The 17,706-nt window shown below is 40.0% G+C and overlaps 2 protein-coding genes across 5 annotated transcripts in view; one reads left to right on the forward strand and one right to left on the reverse strand.

The window, feature by feature from the left end:
- The window catches only part of obscnb (obscurin, cytoskeletal calmodulin and titin-interacting RhoGEF b), a 57,662-nt gene that overhangs the window by 39,223 nt on the left and 733 nt on the right, over positions 1-17,706 (reverse strand). The window contains 29 exon segments of the mRNA XM_058764906.1: positions 8-112; positions 314-475; positions 575-728; positions 848-960; positions 1,248-1,514; positions 1,651-1,917; positions 2,021-2,290; positions 2,428-2,694; positions 2,966-3,241; positions 3,346-3,621; positions 3,809-4,084; positions 4,517-4,792; positions 6,176-6,451; positions 6,765-7,040; positions 7,353-7,628; positions 7,942-8,217; positions 8,531-8,626; positions 8,629-8,805; positions 9,118-9,393; positions 9,535-9,810; positions 9,944-10,219; positions 10,695-10,970; positions 11,656-11,824; positions 12,054-12,160; positions 12,241-12,507; positions 12,620-12,922; positions 13,143-13,403; positions 13,508-13,777; positions 15,748-16,852. Coding sequence (XP_058620889.1) covers positions 8-112; positions 314-475; positions 575-728; positions 848-960; positions 1,248-1,514; positions 1,651-1,917; positions 2,021-2,290; positions 2,428-2,694; positions 2,966-3,241; positions 3,346-3,621; positions 3,809-4,084; positions 4,517-4,792; positions 6,176-6,451; positions 6,765-7,040; positions 7,353-7,628; positions 7,942-8,217; positions 8,531-8,626; positions 8,629-8,805; positions 9,118-9,393; positions 9,535-9,810; positions 9,944-10,219; positions 10,695-10,970; positions 11,656-11,824; positions 12,054-12,160; positions 12,241-12,507; positions 12,620-12,922; positions 13,143-13,403; positions 13,508-13,777; positions 15,748-16,843 — 7,663 coding nt within the window. The 5' untranslated portion in view covers positions 16,844-16,852.
- Positions 1-17,706, forward strand: part of dtna (dystrobrevin, alpha) — a 145,926-nt gene that overhangs the window by 30,777 nt on the left and 97,443 nt on the right. The window lies entirely within an intron of this gene.

Consider the following 17,706-nt stretch of genomic DNA (forward strand, 5'->3'; position numbering starts at 1 on the left):
AACGAACCTTTAACCTTCAGTTTAGCGGCTGAAGAGGCCTTCTCAGCTGTGAATTTTATTTCACCTGCGTCTTCAGCCTTTACAGATTTGAAGAGTAGAATGTATGTTTTTCCTAAGACAGAGAATATTAAATGAGTTCTGTACCTCTTGGAGCTGATTTTTTTTTTTTGCATTTTGTGAACATAGAAAATAAAAGGAACTGATTGTATAGTAATGCATACTGGGCTGCATGTTCCTCAATCTACAAGCATTTCTACAAGCACACCTAAGCTTTCAAGAAGAAAGCAAACAAAGTCCATTTTGTTCAACTCACCCTCCTGCCTTATCTTTATGTTGTCTCCAGCTTTGACTTTGGCATCTCCTTTGTGCCACTGAGCCTCGACCTCATCGTGAGAGATCTCACAGACAAACGTTGCACTCTCTTTCTCTGTCAACTCCACGTCCTGCAGCGGCTTGACTATTTTAATATCTCTGGCTGCAAGAATTCAAATACAAACATTTATTCAAGTGACACTAGAAAATGCTTGAGTTCAGCAGTGATTAAATGTCCCACTCAGAAGTCGTTCATCTTTACCGTGAACAGTGAGCTTGGCCGAAGTATTGTCATCTGTTGTTCTACATATATACTGGCCCTGGTCTTCATATGCACACTTGTGGATGATGAGGGTGCGCTTGTTGGTCTGGGAATGGATGCCAAATTTCTTTCCTGGCTTCAGTTCCTCATCATCCTGATGGAGAAATAATGACATCAGCATTTTAAACTTTTTCATTTTTCAAATCATTTAGTATGTTATCCATTTGTGACTACACAATTTATTTTTAACAATTCTAAATCAAATACTAATACCTTAAACCACTTGACATCAGCATTTGCTCTTGACACCTCACATTCAAAAGTGACTTTCTCCTTTTCAGGAGAACTGATATCCCGTAGAGGTTTGAAGATCTTTGCAGCAGGCTCTGTGCACACAACGCCAATAATTAGGGTTATAATTGTTATATATAGATTTTAACATTGGTGGTTATGTTACGGATCTCCTCATTGGTTTGCATAAACCTTACTAAACTTGCAATAAGCGTAAATGGGATATATTGTGGACATTCATTTAGTTTGTCTGGTTGAATATACTTAAAAATGTTGGTTATACAGCTTCTGAAAGTACAAAACTTGAAAACACACTTTTTATGATCTTACTGAATTTTGCAATTCAGGCTTAAACCTAAAGACCCGCAATATACACACTCACCTGTAACAATTAGTTTGCCAGAAGTATGGGCATCCTCAGCTTGGAAAGTAATAGTTCCACCATCACTTAACTTCAGCTGGGACATAGTCAAGCAGTGCTTGTTGCCCAGTGCTGTAATGATTATATTGGGTCCTGCCTTTAGTTTCTTTGCATCTTTGCTCCAGGAACCTTCTACATCAGCCTTGCTGAGCTCCACCTCCATAGTGATGGTCTCTTTTTCTTGCACTTTCATCTCTTTTAGGCCTTTTACTATTTGAATCTTCTTAACTGAATAGTAGAAAAAACATTGGAAATCCATAGATCAAGTACTTTTATTTGATCATTTCCTGTGTATTTTAATCATAAAATATTATGATCGAAAGAGTAACTCTGTAATAGAGTAACATAATGAAGGAATCCATACTCTCTACTGTCAGCTTGGCCTGGGTCTTGTCATCTAGGGTTTCACATGAGTAATATCCTCTGTCAGCATACGCCACACTCTTGAGGACCAGAGCCTGCTTGGCACCGTCCACATGGATCTCCATATTTTCTCCTTGCTGTAGTACCACACCATTCTTCATCCACTTCACATCTTTTGAGTGTTTACTCAGTTCCACTTCCAAACGAACTGTGTCCTGCTCAGTCACAGTCACATCTGCAAGCTTCTTCTTGAAGGTGACAGGAAGCTCTGCAAAATACAGATAAATTTGTATTGAGAAACAGGTAGTCTGTGTGCTTCTTGACGATATGTTGCATTACGATTAACAATAGTGTCTGTCACTTATCCTTACGTTGTACTTGGAGTGTGGCTTTGCACACTTTCCCTTCGGCATCGATACTGATCTCTCCTGCATCCTCCTGAGTGACAGCTGTGATGGTGAGGGAATGGCTGCTTCCTCCATGAGCGATCTTAAATTTGGGACTAGCTGTAATAGGAATGTCATTACGCAGCCATCTGACACTTGCATCGGCTGGTGTGATGGAGCATTTAAAGATGGCATCTTTGCCTTCATTTGCAACAACATTGTTCAGCTTGGTAGTGAACCTCACCAGACGTGGGGCTGTGGGAAATTAGATTGAAAAGCTGAGAGAAATAATAATGAAGGGCATCTATCACTTAAAACAAGCTTAATAAGTTGTGTTGATTCATTTTGAAAAGAATCAATGACTTTCAGATATAGACACTAATTGTTTGTACCTTTAGTAGTGACTTTGGTGGAGGTCTTGTCATCTTTGCATTCGCAGCTGTACTCCCCTTCATCCTCCTGAGCCACAGCGGAGACATTCAAGATGCAGTTGGTGCCATCGGTGCGGATGCTGAATTTGCCACCTGATTTGATTTCTTTGCCGTTATGCTTCCAGAGGACACTACTTGTGGCTTTGTTGAGACTGCAGGAAAGTGTCATGGTGCTTTCCAGTACTGCAGACACTGGCTGCAATGGCACCACAAACTTTAAAGGTGCATCTGCAGGGCATAGATGGGGAATAAATGAAATTACATTTAGTCTGCGATCAGTTAGATTTATTATTTCAATAAGTGCAATTATATCCAACACAATTTACTTTGAAAACTCCAGATGTATGAGCATTAATTGAATTGAACTATAAATATGCAATAAAAAATGATGAAAACTGCCATTAAACTGTTAAAATGAACAAATTTTACCTTGAGAAATTATCAACACCTTAAATCATTTGTACTTTTTCTTACTTTGAAATTGCAAATTAGCTTTTACCTTTGACCTGAACCTTGAACTCAACCTTGTCATCAGCCGTCTGACAAAAGTAGGTGCCGGTGTCTTTAGATTCAGAGGACTTAACGATGAGGACACGTGAGCGACCTTCCTGTTTCATTTCATACTTTGATTCGTCTTTCAGTTCTATTCCATCCCTGAACCACTTAACACTACAATTCTCTGACATCACCTCGGTTTTTAAAACAACCTTTTCTGTTGACTCGACCATCACAGTTTCTTTCATTACGGATGTCTTCTGGAATTTGGTAGAAACATCTGAGAAAAAAACATAGGAAATAATCACTTAATTGTGACCGTGTTCTGGAAGCAGACAAGTATGTGGATTCATGGAAGTCTGCTAATGTGCAAGAAAATTTTACCTTCCAACTGAATCTTAAAGAGAAGTTTCTCATTCCCAACATCACAGGTATATTCTCCAGCATCCTTCTTTTCCACATTATCCAGCACCAGCAGGCGGCTCTTGCCCTTTGACTCCATGTGGACAGTCTTACTGGAGCTCAACTGCTTGCCATCCTTGAACCATTTCACCTCAGTCTTGATGTCAGACACTTCACAGCTCAGTGTGGCTTTTTGGGAGGCTGAAACCTTCACTTCCTTCTGATAAGAGTCCTTGTTGGTGAAGGCAGCTTTGAGCTCTAAAAAGAAGAGAGTTTACTTAATTCAAAGATTTTGCCTATTTACAGAGGAAATCAACAGTAGGGTTGCAATTACATTGAATATGACAAGAGACAATAAATATTTTCATAGCAGCTTTTAAATAACTCAAAGAAGACTGTTAAGATGCACAGAACCAAAATGAACAGTCCAAAATGGTTTCCATACCTGTCACCTGAATCTTAAATGGCAGTTTTTCGTTCCCAAATTCACAGGTATATTCTCCAGCATCCTTCTTCTCTACGTTCTCCAGCACCAGCTGGCGGCTCTTGCCCTTTGACTCCATGTGGACAGTCTTACTGGAGCTCAACTGCTTGCCATCCTTGAACCATTTTACCTCAGTCTTGGGGTCAGAAACCTCACAGCTCAGTGTGCCTTTTTGGGAAGCAGCTACTTTGACTTCCTTCTGATAGGAGTCCTTGTTGGTGAAGGCAGCTTGAATATCTAGTTGGGCAGGCATATTGCAACATGGATCCAATATTAGAAAACAGTATTCTTTGAGTAAATATTTTATTTAAGTTATAGACATCAAATACTGCAAAGACTGAATGGTTGAGAAATCCAGAATCATAGAATGTATATTAAGCAAACAAATCCGAATCCTACTGCAGACTATTACTTTTCCAGTAGCATTGAAATAAGCAAGAAATTGCTTTTTAATTTTGAAATTACTTCTTGATCAGAAAAATCTACAAACACAAGTTAATTGCATCTTATTCAGTGGTCTCTTTCATCAAGGATAAACTATTTCGCTACATGTAAAATTAGCTTTTGTCAAGCTTCACTGATTGATTGTAATTTTGATTTCTTTCATAAGGAAGAAAAACTAAAATAGAAACAGACAGCCAAAAGACAAACACAAGGATGTTCCCATACCTGTCACCTGAATTTTAAAGGCAAGTTTCTCATTTCCTACTTCACAGGTATATTCTCCAGCATCCTTCTTCTCCACATTATCCAGCACCATTTGCCGGCTCTTGCCCTTTGACTCCATGTGGACAGTCTTACTCGAGCTTAACTGCTTGCCATCCTTGAACCATTTCACCTCAGTCTTGACGTCAGACACTTCACAGCTCAGTGTGGCTTTCTGGGACGCTGAAACCTTCACTTCCTTCTGATAAGAGTCTTTGTTGGTGAAGGCAGCTTGAATGTCTGGTTGAGCAATGGACAATATGAGAAAACAGTAGTCTTTGAGTAAATATATCACTCAAGATTATATACAACAGATACAGCAAACACTAGATGCTTAAAGGGGTGGTTGACTGTTTTTTCTAGGCTTAATTGTGTTTTAGGGGGTGCAGTCTAACGTGTTAATGCTTCATTTTTAAAAAACGCATTATTTTTCACATAATTTACCTTTATTCCACACCGCTCTGTCCCTTCTCCTCTAAACGCGCTGATCATTTCCTGGTTTTATGAAGCCCCTCCCTCAGAAATACGCAATGGGCTCAGATTGGTTAGCTGGTCCAGTGTGTTGTGATTGGCTAAACCGCCTCTAGTGCGCATCTAAACGTCCCGCCCCTCAGCTCAGCGACATGTGCTCCGGTTGTATTGTAAACAATGGCGTTGTCAATATTGCTTATCAATTTGAGCCCTATTGAGACGCAGAGGATATTAGTGAAGAGGATCGCGCAGAACCTGTGCAGGCACGGCTTTTAATGGTATGTTTTTTGTTTGTTGTTGTCTCATACTTTTAGATACGCTGTTATTTGTAAGTGCTACTGCTTCTGTTAGCTTTTAATATACGGTTTTATCCTGATTAAAGCTTTAATACAGTACAGCAACCACACGCATGTCCATGTTTAACGCTTGTCATAGCTGTGTGAAAATAAGTGTATAAATGGAACATTTCATTGTTGGAGAGAGAGAGAGAGATGCAGAGCGTGTGCAGAGCAGGGTGACGAGAGGAACAGGATTGAGAACCGCTGCTTTAGAACATGATTTTGAAACTTGTTAATCCATTAGAATCGTTAGAAGACAGAATTGCGATTCATATATGAATAGATTTTTACGTGCACCCCTAGTTTTCTCTTCCTCTTGTCTAAAGCAGCGCAGCATGGCCTCGCCCCCTTTGTTGCGTGTTAATGGAGGCGGGGTTTATCTGGGTTCGTGACGTAACGGACCCGGGAAGTAACTCGTTGTAGTCCCTTACCAGTCATTTTTGCAGGCATTAAAATGCCTGAATTTTAAAAGACGATATCTCCGTTTGCATTGAACTTTCAGCGCCGCAACTTTGCAGATATTGTTTATGCTCAAACAGCAACATTACACACTAACTAATGTTAAAAAAGTGAAATCGCAATCAACCACCCCTTTAAGAAATTAGGAATACAAAATAAACTGCAAATTGATCCACAAAAAAGCTAATTACATTGCAGACTGTAACTTGGTTTTGGTTCTGTACCACTGAAACAGGCAACAAATTCTTCAACATGTCATTGTACCTCTTCTTGAAGACAAATTAATAAAATTTTGTGAGGCAATGCATATATCAAACTCTTTTGTTCAACACAACAGACAAACACAAGGACATACCTGTCACTTGAATTTTAAAGGCAAGCTTCTCATTTCCAGCTTCACAGGTATATTCTCCAGCATCCTTCTTCTCCACATTATCCAGCACCAGCAGGCGGCTCTTGCCCTTTGACTCCATGTGGACAGTCTTACTGGAGCTCAACTGCTTGCCATCCTTGAACCATTTCACCTCAGTCTTGATGTCAGACACTTCACAGCTCAGTGTGGCTTTCTGGGATGCTGAAACCTTCACTTCCTTCTGATAAGAGTCTTTGTTGGTGAAGGCAGCTTGAATGTCTGGTTGAGCAATGGACAATATGAGAAAACAGTATACTTTGAGGAAATATATCACTGAAGATTATATACAACAGATACAGCAAACACTAGATGCTTAAGAAATTAGGAATACAAAATAAACTGCAAATTAATCCACAAAAAAGCTAATTACATTGCAGACTGTAACTTGATTTTGGTTCTGTACCACTGAAACGGGCAACAAATTCTTCAACATGTCATTGTACCTCTTCTTGAAGACACATTAATAAAATCTTGTGAGGCAATGCATATATCAAACTCTTGTTCAACACAACAGACAAACACAAGGACATACCTGTCACTTGAATTTTAAAGGCAAGCTTCTCATTTCCAGCTTCACAGGTATATTCTCCAGCATCCTTCTTCTCCACATTATCCAGCACCATTTGCCGGCTCTTGCCCTTTGACTCCATGTGGACAGTCTTACTGGAGCTTAACTGCTTGCCATCCTTGAACCATTTCACCTCAGTCTTGACGTCAGACACTTCACAGCTCAGTGTGGCTTTCTGGGACGCTGAAACCTTCACTTCCTTCTGATAAGAGTCTTTGTTGGTGAAGGCAGCTTGAATGTCTGGTTGAGCAATGGACAATATGAGAAAACAGTATGCTTTGAGTAAATATATCACTCAAGATTATATACAACAGATACAGCAAACACTAGATGCTTAAGAAATTAGGAATACAAAATAAACTGCAAATTAATCCACAAAAAAGCTAATTACATTGCAGACTGTAACTTCTTTTTAGTTCTGTACCACTGAAATGGGTAACAAATTCTTCGACATGTCTTTGTACCTCTTCTTTGTACACATTAATAAAATCTTGTGAGGCAATGCATATAACAAACTCTTGTTCAACACAACAGACAAACACAAGGACATACCTGTCACTTGAATTTTAAAGGCAAGCTTCTCATTTCCAGCTTCACACGTATATTCTCCAGCATCCTTCTTCTCCACATTATCCAGCACCAGCAGGCGGCTCTTGCCCTTTGACTCCATGTGGACAGTCTTACTGGAGCTCAACTGCTTGCCATCCTTGAACCATTTCACCTCAGTCTTGATGTCAGACACTTCACAGCTCAGTGTGGCTTTCTGGGATGCTGAAACCTTCACTTCCTTCTGATAAGAGTCTTTGTTGGTGAAGGCAGCTTGAATGTCTGGTTGAGCAATGGACAATATGAGAAAACAGTATGCTTTGAGGAAATATATCACTGAAGATTATATACAACAGATACAGCAAACACTAGATGCTTAAGAAATTAGGAATACAAAATAAACTGCAAATTAATCCACAAAAAAGCTAATTACATTGCAGACTGTAACTTGATTTTGGTTCTGTACCACTGAAACGGGCAACAAATTCTTCAACATGTCTTTGTACCTCTTCTTGAAGACACATTAATAAAATCTTGTGAGGCAATGCATATATCAAACTCTTGTTCAACACAACAGACAAACACAAGGACATACCTGTCACTTGAATTTTAAAGGCAAGCTTCTCATTTCCAGCTTCACAGGTATATTCTCCAGCATCCTTCTTCTCCACATTATCCAGCACCATTTGCCGGCTCTTGCCCTTTGACTCCATGTGGACAGTCTTACTGGAGCTCAACTGCTTGCCATCCTTGAACCATTTCACCTCAGTCTTGATGTCAGACACTTCACAGCTCAGTGTGGCTTTCTGGGATGCTGAAACCTTCACTTCCTTCTGATAAGAGTCTTTGTTGGTGAAGGCAGCTTGAATGTCTGGTTGAGCAATGGACAATATGAGAAAACAGTATACTTTGAGGAAATATATCACTGAAGATTATATACAACAGATACAGCAAACACTAGATGCTTAAGAAATTAGGAACACAAAATAAACTGCAAATTAATCCACAAAAAAGCTAATTACATTGCAGACTGTAACTTGATTTTGGTTCTGTACCACTGAAACGGGCAACAAATTCTTCAACATGTCTTTGTACCTCTTCTTGAAGACACATTAATAAAATCTTGTGAGGCAATGCATATATCAAACTCTTGTTCAACACAACAGACAAACACAAGGACATACCTGTCACTTGAATTTTAAAGGCAAGCTTCTCATTTCCAGCTTCACAGGTATATTCTCCAGCATCCTTCTTCTCCACATTATCCAGCACCATTTGCGGCTCTTGCCCTTTGACTCCATGTGGACAGTCTTACTGGAGCTTAACTGCTTGCCATCCTTGAACCATTTCACCTCAGTCTTGACGTCAGACACTTCACAGCTCAGTGTGGCTTTCTGGGATGCTGAAACCTTCACTTCCTTCTGATAAGAGTCTTTGTTGGTGAAGGCAGCTTGAATGTCTGGTTGAGCAATGGACAATATGAGAAAACAGTATGCTTTGAGTAAATATATCACTCAATATTATATACAACAGATACAGCAAACACTAGATGCTTAAGAAATTAGGAATACAAAATAAACTGCAAATTAATCCACAAAAAAGCTAATTACATTGCAGACTGTAACTTCTTTTTGGTTCTGTACCACTGAAATGGGTAACAAATTCTTCGACATGTCTTTGTACCTCTTCTTTGTACACATTAATAAAATCTTGTGAGGCAATGCATATAACAAACTCTTGTTCAACACAACAGACAAACACAAGGACATACCTGTCACTTGAATTTTAAAGGCAAGCTTCTCATTTCCAGCTTCACAGGTATATTCTCCAGCATCCTTCTTCTCCACATTATCCAGCACCAGCAGGCGGCTCTTGCCCTTTGACTCCATGTGGACAGTCTTACTGGAGCTCAACTGCTTGCCATCCTTGAACCATTTCACCTCAGTCTTGATGTCAGACACTTCACAGCTCAGTGTGGCTTTCTGGGATGCTGAAACCTTCACTTCCTTCTGATAAGAGTCTTTGTTGGTGAAGGCAGCTTGAATGTCTGGTGCAGAAATCAAGATTTAGGAATATAGTCTCAGAAGCTGCATTTAGTTTTATGTAAACTGTGCTTCGCTCATGTTTGATTGAGTCACTGGAACCTTAAAAAAAAAAACAAGCCAAAACACTGCCATGGTGTTCTTACCTTCCACACAAATCTTAAAGACCAGCTTTTCATTTCCAATTTCACAGGTATATTCTCCAGCATCTTTCTTCTGCATGTTCTCCAGCAGCAGCTGACGGCTCTCGCCCTTTGACTCCATGTGGACAGTCTTACTGGAGCTCAACTGCTTACCATCCTTGAACCATTTCACCTCAGTCTTGGGGTCAGAAACTTCACAGCTCAGTGTGGCCTTCTTGGAAACTGCTACTCTGACCTCCTTCTGGTAGGAGTCCTTGTTGGAGAAGGTGGCTTGAATGTCTGGGGCAGAAGTAAAGATTTAGGAATACAGTATCAGAAACTGCATTTAGTATTATGTTAACATTGGTTTAGTCATGGTTGATTGAGTCACTGGAACCTTAAAAAAGCCAGAACGCTAGCATGTTGTTCTTACCTTCCACCTGAATCTTAAAGACCAGATTTTCATTTCCAGCTTCACAGGTATATTCTCCAGCATCCTTCTTTTCCACATTCTCCAGCACCAGCTGACGGCTCTTGCCCTTTGACTCCATGTGGACAGTCTTACTGGAAATCAACTGCTTGCCATCCTTGAACCATTTCACTTCAGTCTTGACATCAGAAACTTCACAGCTCAGTGTGGCCTTTTGGGAGGTTGAAACCTTCACCTCCTTCTTATAAGAGTCTTTGTTGGAGAAAGCAGCACGAGTTTCTAAAAAGGACATTCATTGTTTTAGTGAAACATCAAAAAGGATACAGTTCAGGACTTCAAAAAGACCTCAAATATCTCCTAAAGGGACAACACACACTGGCTTAATAATACATGTTTTGTGCAAATTTCAATAACCTCTCAGCGATTGTTTCCCAGAGACTAATCTACAATTGTCGGTTTTCAAGTTTACCTTTTATAACTACAATACTTTAGGTACTCGGAAAAGAGCTGTCTTCGAAGGACCATTACTGTCCTCAGTAAGATCTGACATTGGCATAATAAACTTTAATATAACTTATACAAGGCTGATATAACTTTTCATTTCACTTATTAAATCATTTATTAGCTGTAGGAGCGTTTAGCTTCACTGTTCAAAAAACCATAAAGTTATGACATTAATTAGGTATTGTGGCATGTCTGATTAATCCTGCTCATTTAAATTTTTAGTTTCAGACTAATTAGCGCATAGTCTTACCTTTTATCTTGACCAGGAATGTCATTTTGTCCTCTGCCGTCTCACACGAGTAGTGTCCTTCATCGCTCTGCTTGGCACCCCTGATGACCAGCTTCCTTCGTGTCCCCTGAGATATAAAAGTTGTCCTCTTGTCCTCCATTATTTCTATCTGTTCTTTCTTCCACACAACAGCAGTTCCAGGAGAAGCAACCTCACAGCACAACACCACGTCGCCCACCAGAGCATCACTCTCTTGGGGCTGAGCCCTTGGCTTGTTAACAAACTTAGATGGTTCTTCTGTCAGGGGAAAATGGAGGATTAGATGCCACACCTCTCTGATTTCAACATGATTAGGTATATACAATACATTATAAAACACACATTAAACATGGCAGAAGAAACATAATGACATCCACTGTCCATTTGTATATAATTTGACAGTGAAAAATGCTGACACACAAATGTGATAACCCAAACTCTCCTGATTAACATTTATTTAGAAAGGAGCTCACAGTATCTCAAAGTTATTTTAATGATGTGTACATATCAAAAATACTCATCACATCCCAAAGTATACTGAATTTGATACCTGAAAGTGCATGAGCGCTAAGCAGATCTGTTACCTGACAAACACACCCTCTAACACTTCCTGCTGAGCAGCCAAAGCCCAGCTGCTCCTAGATGTCAACACTGCTTACACCATTTATCCACTCTGAAATTTCTGTACTTTCTGTGTTGGGCTATGAAGCACTCACTACTCAGCACTGATTTTAATTGCAAACAGCATTCACGACTGAGTATTTCTCTCCTATTATTTGTCAGGATACGCTCTTCACTATAAATACAATTTAAAGTTGTTCCACTTTCATGTATGTAAATTAATTGTAAATATAATTTGTTCTACTTTAGGCTTGAAATATAAATACAGGCTATAAAACCATAAGATAGCCATAAGGTCAGTAACTGAAGCGGCTTGTTTCACCTTTAAGGGCAAGCTGGACAGACATTTTATCGCCATCACACACGCATTCATAGATGCCCACGTCCTCACAGTCAACGTTGTGGACTGTCAGTATGCGTTTACGTTCCACACTTGTGGCTTCATATTTTTTACCCATCCTCAGCTCCTTCCCATTCTTCATCCAAACAACCTAAAGCACAGACAGTACATGCAGTTAATTTAAAAAAAAAAAAAAAACTACATCCCATCATGTCCACACATTAGCAGATATTTGGATATTTGTCCCTTTGGGCAATGCATCTCAAAGTTGGTTGAACGAGACAATTTAACCTGGGACAGGAGAAAGCATAACAAACTTAAAATACTTAATGTATTTATTGTGGATTTTTTTATTTTTTTGACAAAAAAGTGCATGTCACCTGGATGCTTGAATTGGACACTTCTGTGAACATCTGAGCAGAAGAGTGCATGCTGAAAGTAAACACCTCCACCTGAGAAGACTTATTGGTGAAACGTGCGTGTGCGGCTAGAGAAGATCAATACAAAATATCAGGAATGTTCTTGAAGCTATTCCGTTTAAGTTTTCAGAAACGTTTCCTTTCTTACCTTTCACACCAAGCGTGGAAACACTCTGAGATCCGCCACCCACAAACTTGACCTGTGCTCCATTTAGTTCCATGGACACCTCCCTGATGACCAGTGTATGTGTGGTCTTTGAGCGTGTGATCAGATACTCAGATCCACTGCGGATCATTCTGTCATTTATGGTCCAGGAGCCGGAACATACTGCTGAGAGCTCAACAGTGAAGGTTGCTTCTTCACCTACATGTGCACTGCAGTTCAACAGGCCTGTCTTCACTGATGCTGTGGGCTCTGAACAAATAAACTTAAATATATTCACTGGAATACACTGATTTAAAACGGTTTATTTTCATTTAAATATGAAGACTGTCCACAACAACAACAACAAAAAAATCTTTCTCACCAAGATAAAACGTTCCAGGAACCTCCAAGTAGGCACTCTGACCAAAATCATTGACCGCTGAGATGCGGAACTGATAGCTTGCATCTTCTGAAATCTCACTGACGGTGTATTCAGTGCTAGACACAGATGTACTAGTGACTTTAACCCAGGTTTGGGCTCCCACCTTCCTGCGCTCAAGAAAATAGCCAGTGATGGGCACAGGCCGATCACTGTCTGGTGGAGACCAGCACAGTGTGATCGATGAATCTGTCTTGCTCCGCACCACTGGCTCAACTGGGGGATCTGGGGGATGTTTCCTTGGTGCTGAGGTCAAATTTTATAATATTGTTAATCAGGTTAAAGAAATGGAATCTGTCTAAATGTCAAAAGCAATTATGTTTACTGTTGAAACGCACTAGTACAGTCACCACATAGTAGCTGTGGTGTCGTTCGATTTGACGTGATTACTGTGGTACATACAGTATAACATTTTCAAATCATCACCTTGTGGAAAGGTTGTGGTCTGATTTACAAATGCATTCACCTGTGACAGAGAAGCGGGTGGATGTCTTGCAGTCATGGGCGATGAAGGCCACCTCACCCGAGTCCTCTGCAGTACATTCGCGAATGGTCAGTGTGTACTGTCTGTTAATGCGGGCGATAATAATTCGGGAGTCCTCTTTCAGCCTCTCCCCATTCCTGGTCCAGTATGCATCATCTACTGGTTTCTCCAGTTCCACACAGAAGATCACGGTATCACTAACCGGCACCACTGTCCTCCTCGGCAGCTTTTTAGTGATGTTGCCTGAAAGTGCAGAGAAAAACCACATGAAGAATATCTTTTGTGTTGCACCAGGTTATTCATCATCACTTCACATCACTATCACAACTTCCTCTCAGAGCTTTTACCCAGCACTGTAAGTTCGGCCACAGTGCGGCTGCCTTCCTTCATCTCACAGATGTACACGGCATCATCATTGGTGGTGACATTGTGAATAGTGAGGCGGCGCAGGGTCCCTTCCACATCCATGCGGTACTTGGCATTTTCCTCCAGACGAGTCTCCTCCATAAACCAGCTGGCCTTTGTGTTCAGCACTGGCACCTCACACAGCAGAGTTGCTGTTTCCTTTTCCTTCACCTCGACATCCTGCAGCTTCTTTTTGAATGGAATCTTTGGCTCTGGCAAGGATACATGTTAGTGAGCATACAGAAGACAATTTCGTTTTAGCTGGCAGTCATGATCTGGCAGTGTCCTACAATTTGGTTTCATATTGATTGGGCAAATGATAAATGTGACCTTGGACCACAAAACCAGTCATAAGTCGCAAGGATATATTTGTAAGCAATAGCCAACAATACATTGTATGGGTCAAATTATATATATATTTTTTTTATGCCAAAAATCATTAGGATAATAAGTAACAATCATGTTCCATGAAGATATTTAGTAAATTTCCTTCCGTAAATATATCAAAACTTAATTTTTGATTAATAAAATGCATTGCTAAGGACTTTATTTTGGACAACTTTAATGGCGATTTTCTCAACAAAATTGTTTTTTTTTTTTGCACCCTCTGATTCCAGATATTCAAATAGTTGTAACTCAGCCAAATATTGTCCGATCCTAACAAACCATACATCAATGGAATGCTTATTTATAAATCTCACTTGCAAAAAATTTACCCTTATGACTGGTTTTGTGGTCCAGGGTCACAAATGATAAATAAATAGGATGGTTTCGCATATAGTATACCTCAGATAAACTTAAGCCAGTTCAGTTAAAGTGAACCAGAAGGGAAACCAGCTGCAAGTTACAACCTTTGTGGTGTTCACAATATAAGTGGACTTAAACGTGTACCACAAAAGGACCCGTCTGTTAAATCTACTGTATGTATATTGGGTCCATTTAAGGGGGAAACATCCTTAAAAAAATAACAGCATATAAGGCAAGAAAAAAAGCTGACCATCAAATAAAATAAATGCATTTCTTACATTATACGAGGTTTAATCTGCTTGTATCCAGACTTAAAGTACAGTATGCCTTTGGCTCAACTTTACCAGCTAGAAGTCAATCATTTGAAATCTGAACATGTTTACAAAAAACAGCCTTAAATGTCATGAACTTCACACTCCTAATCCCTTCACATGGACGCCACTGCACTTTGCACTGCAACGTTGGACTGGTATTCGGCTAAGTTTCTGTGACCTTTCTCTTTGGTGCCTGTGGCATAAGTGTCACGATTAAGACACAGGAACAAGGTAGCAAAACATTATTGCTACACTTCTGGCTAAAATTAGAACTCTGTATAAATACAAAATGTATACATCTGTGAAGATCATTATTTCAACGGCTTAGTTAACAAATAATTAGGATATAGACTAATGCTGCAATTCTGAAGACGTCACTTGGAAAGTCACCCACATAACGGCGTCAGAAGTGAGTTTGCAGCTAGCTATCACAACAACTGTGAACTAATCATCACTAGCAGAAAATAGGTGTAATGCTACACCTTCTTTGAACACTTGCAAGCACTTTGCTAAGCAGAGCCGAGCTGGAAAGCAAAGATGACTGTCATTAGTTGATAAAATTTCAATTTAAAGGTTGATTTATTAGGGCCAACCGTATTTTAACATGGTCATTATTGTGCTGACTTACGTAGTAATCTTATGTGCCAGCCTCAATAAAATTATGATATTCTCTGACTGATACACGATTTATAAACCACTGTACTTGTAGTTTTAATAGTAAACTTTCTTTATGATTGCAGAAAGTTTTTTTTTTTTTTAAAGATCTGGTCACTTTTGTTTACTGGTTGGCTATATCTTTTGGAAAAGACCAAGTGTAAACAACACCCCCAAGACATAGCAATCCAAAAACTCAAACCATCTCAGGAGGAGACATATACAAGACATGACTCAGCTAAGTATAAATGGATCTGGTTGTTCAAGCCACAAATGAAAACTTACTTCTCCCAAAAAGGACTACTCAGTGTAAATTCGCAAGCTTCAAACATTACATGGGTTTAAAACATTAAAGTTTTTCCACCCCACATTAGCAATAATATCTGCATTTATCCAAGTGTAAACTGAATGTACATACTCATTCTGACAGCAGATGGATCAATTAGTGTGCATAAAGTTAATCTTACCTTTGACAATCACTAGCACAGCACTATAGGTTTGTCCAGCCAAGTTGGATGCATTGCAGGTGTACAGCCCATTATCACTCTGTTTGCAGTAGAGCACCTTGAGGATGAAATTCTCCGCCTGGTCCTCATACATAACATGTCTGCGGCCCTCACTGATGTTCGCCCCATCCTTCCTCCAGATGATCTGAGGTTTGGGATGGCCTGTGACGAAACAGCTAAGCTTTGCATGTTTACCCTCGGTCACCATACAGGTGCGGGTAAACACACCTTTGGGCAACATGCTAGTTAAGGCCGAAACCCTCTGCTCCTGATCATAGGGGAGTCCCAGGCTTCCAAGTTCCTCTGTGATCATGGAAGATGAAGTTGTATGCATGGCTGAGGAACTTTCCATGGTACGGTATAAGGAGATGTCCTTCCGCATTTCTTCTTTCCGCTTCTGCATGTGTGAGAGGAGGGATGTGCTTTTGTCTGCATTTAGGAGACGTGTATCTTGAAGGTCGACCACCAGAGCAGCAGCGGCCTGAGCACGGCCAATGGAGTTCTGCGCACGGCAGGTGTAGGTACCACTGTCCAAGCTCCTAACACTCTGGATCCTCAAGGAGCTGGAGTCATTTTCCGAGGTTATCCTGATGCGGTTGGTCTCACCCAGGTAGCGACCATCTTTTTCCCAGTCAAAGTTGGGTGCTGGATGGGCTGCCACCCGACAATAGAAGGTAACATCACCCCCTAGACCCACACGGGTGGAGACAGGCTTTACTGTAAACACTGGGGCCCGATCAATCACAGTTTCCGGCAGTCCCACCTTCAGGGTCACAGCTGCATATGCCTCTCCGACACTGTTCTTGGCACGACACATGTACTGACCGCTGTCTTCAAGAGTTAGATCGTAGATGGTAAGTCGGTAAACGTCACCATCTTCAACTTTCTTGAAGCGTCCACCTGCAGAAAGAAGTATCTTTTCTTTCTCCCAGGTGACCACAGGAACAGGGTTTCCCACAATAGTGCAGCTGAGGGAGGCATCTCGTCCCACACACAGCGAAAAGGCCTTGGGTCGAGTTAGGAAGCGTGGAGCCCCACCAAATAGATTCTGATCCATTCTTGCTTTCTGTAGAGATGAAACAACACACTTTAATAAAAGTTAAAGTTGTGGTCAGTGCATAGAGGAGAAACATAAGAACTTGGATTATATAAAAGCTTTATATATTTGCATCTTGTCACCATTAAACCTTGCAACTAATCTCAAGGACGTTTCTGAAAAAGCTGCTTTTCAACTTCTTATACTGTAAGTCGGTTTGAATAAAGAGGGTCTGGTAATGACAAATAACCATGTCAAGAAGATCCTGAAATAGACATTTTGAGAAATGAGAGATGCCCACTTTTAGAGATGCCCACTCCAAGCATCTCTAAATGCTAGCTGGTTTAAAGAGTCAAAGGTATAAACAAAGCATTAAAACAATTTTGCCATGTTTGAGAATTCATCTTTTTCTATGTAGCAAGCAAGCTGATATGATATAATGAATTACTGTCAAACTGCTACACTTTCCATGCATGCAATAAAATAAAACTTAAAAAAAAAAAAAAAAAATCTGGAAAAATATCTTTGAAGAGCAGGACAAGCCATTGATATATTTTGTCCATTTTCCAAAAAGAGAACAACTGTGAATGTAAACTGACTAAAAGTTATATTGTCATTGTTTAGGGGGATAATAGTATATAAATGAGAGCAAATGGACATGCACTAGAAGCCACAAAACATTGTAAAAAGAATAACATTGTCCACTTTTGACAGAACTTTACATGGAATGACCAATGTAAAATAACCTAGGAAGCCTTGTATCTAGAAACAATAATCATATTGACCTACATTTTTGTAAAATTAAGAGGTCATCAACTTGCTTCACTATTTTCAACAGAACAGTGGATGATCTAGTGAAATCTCACCACAGAAAGTCAGTTTTA

The sequence above is a fragment of the Onychostoma macrolepis genome, chromosome 24, assembly GCF_012432095.1.
Source record: "Onychostoma macrolepis isolate SWU-2019 chromosome 24, ASM1243209v1, whole genome shotgun sequence".
NCBI lineage: Eukaryota > Metazoa > Chordata > Actinopteri > Cypriniformes > Cyprinidae > Onychostoma > Onychostoma macrolepis.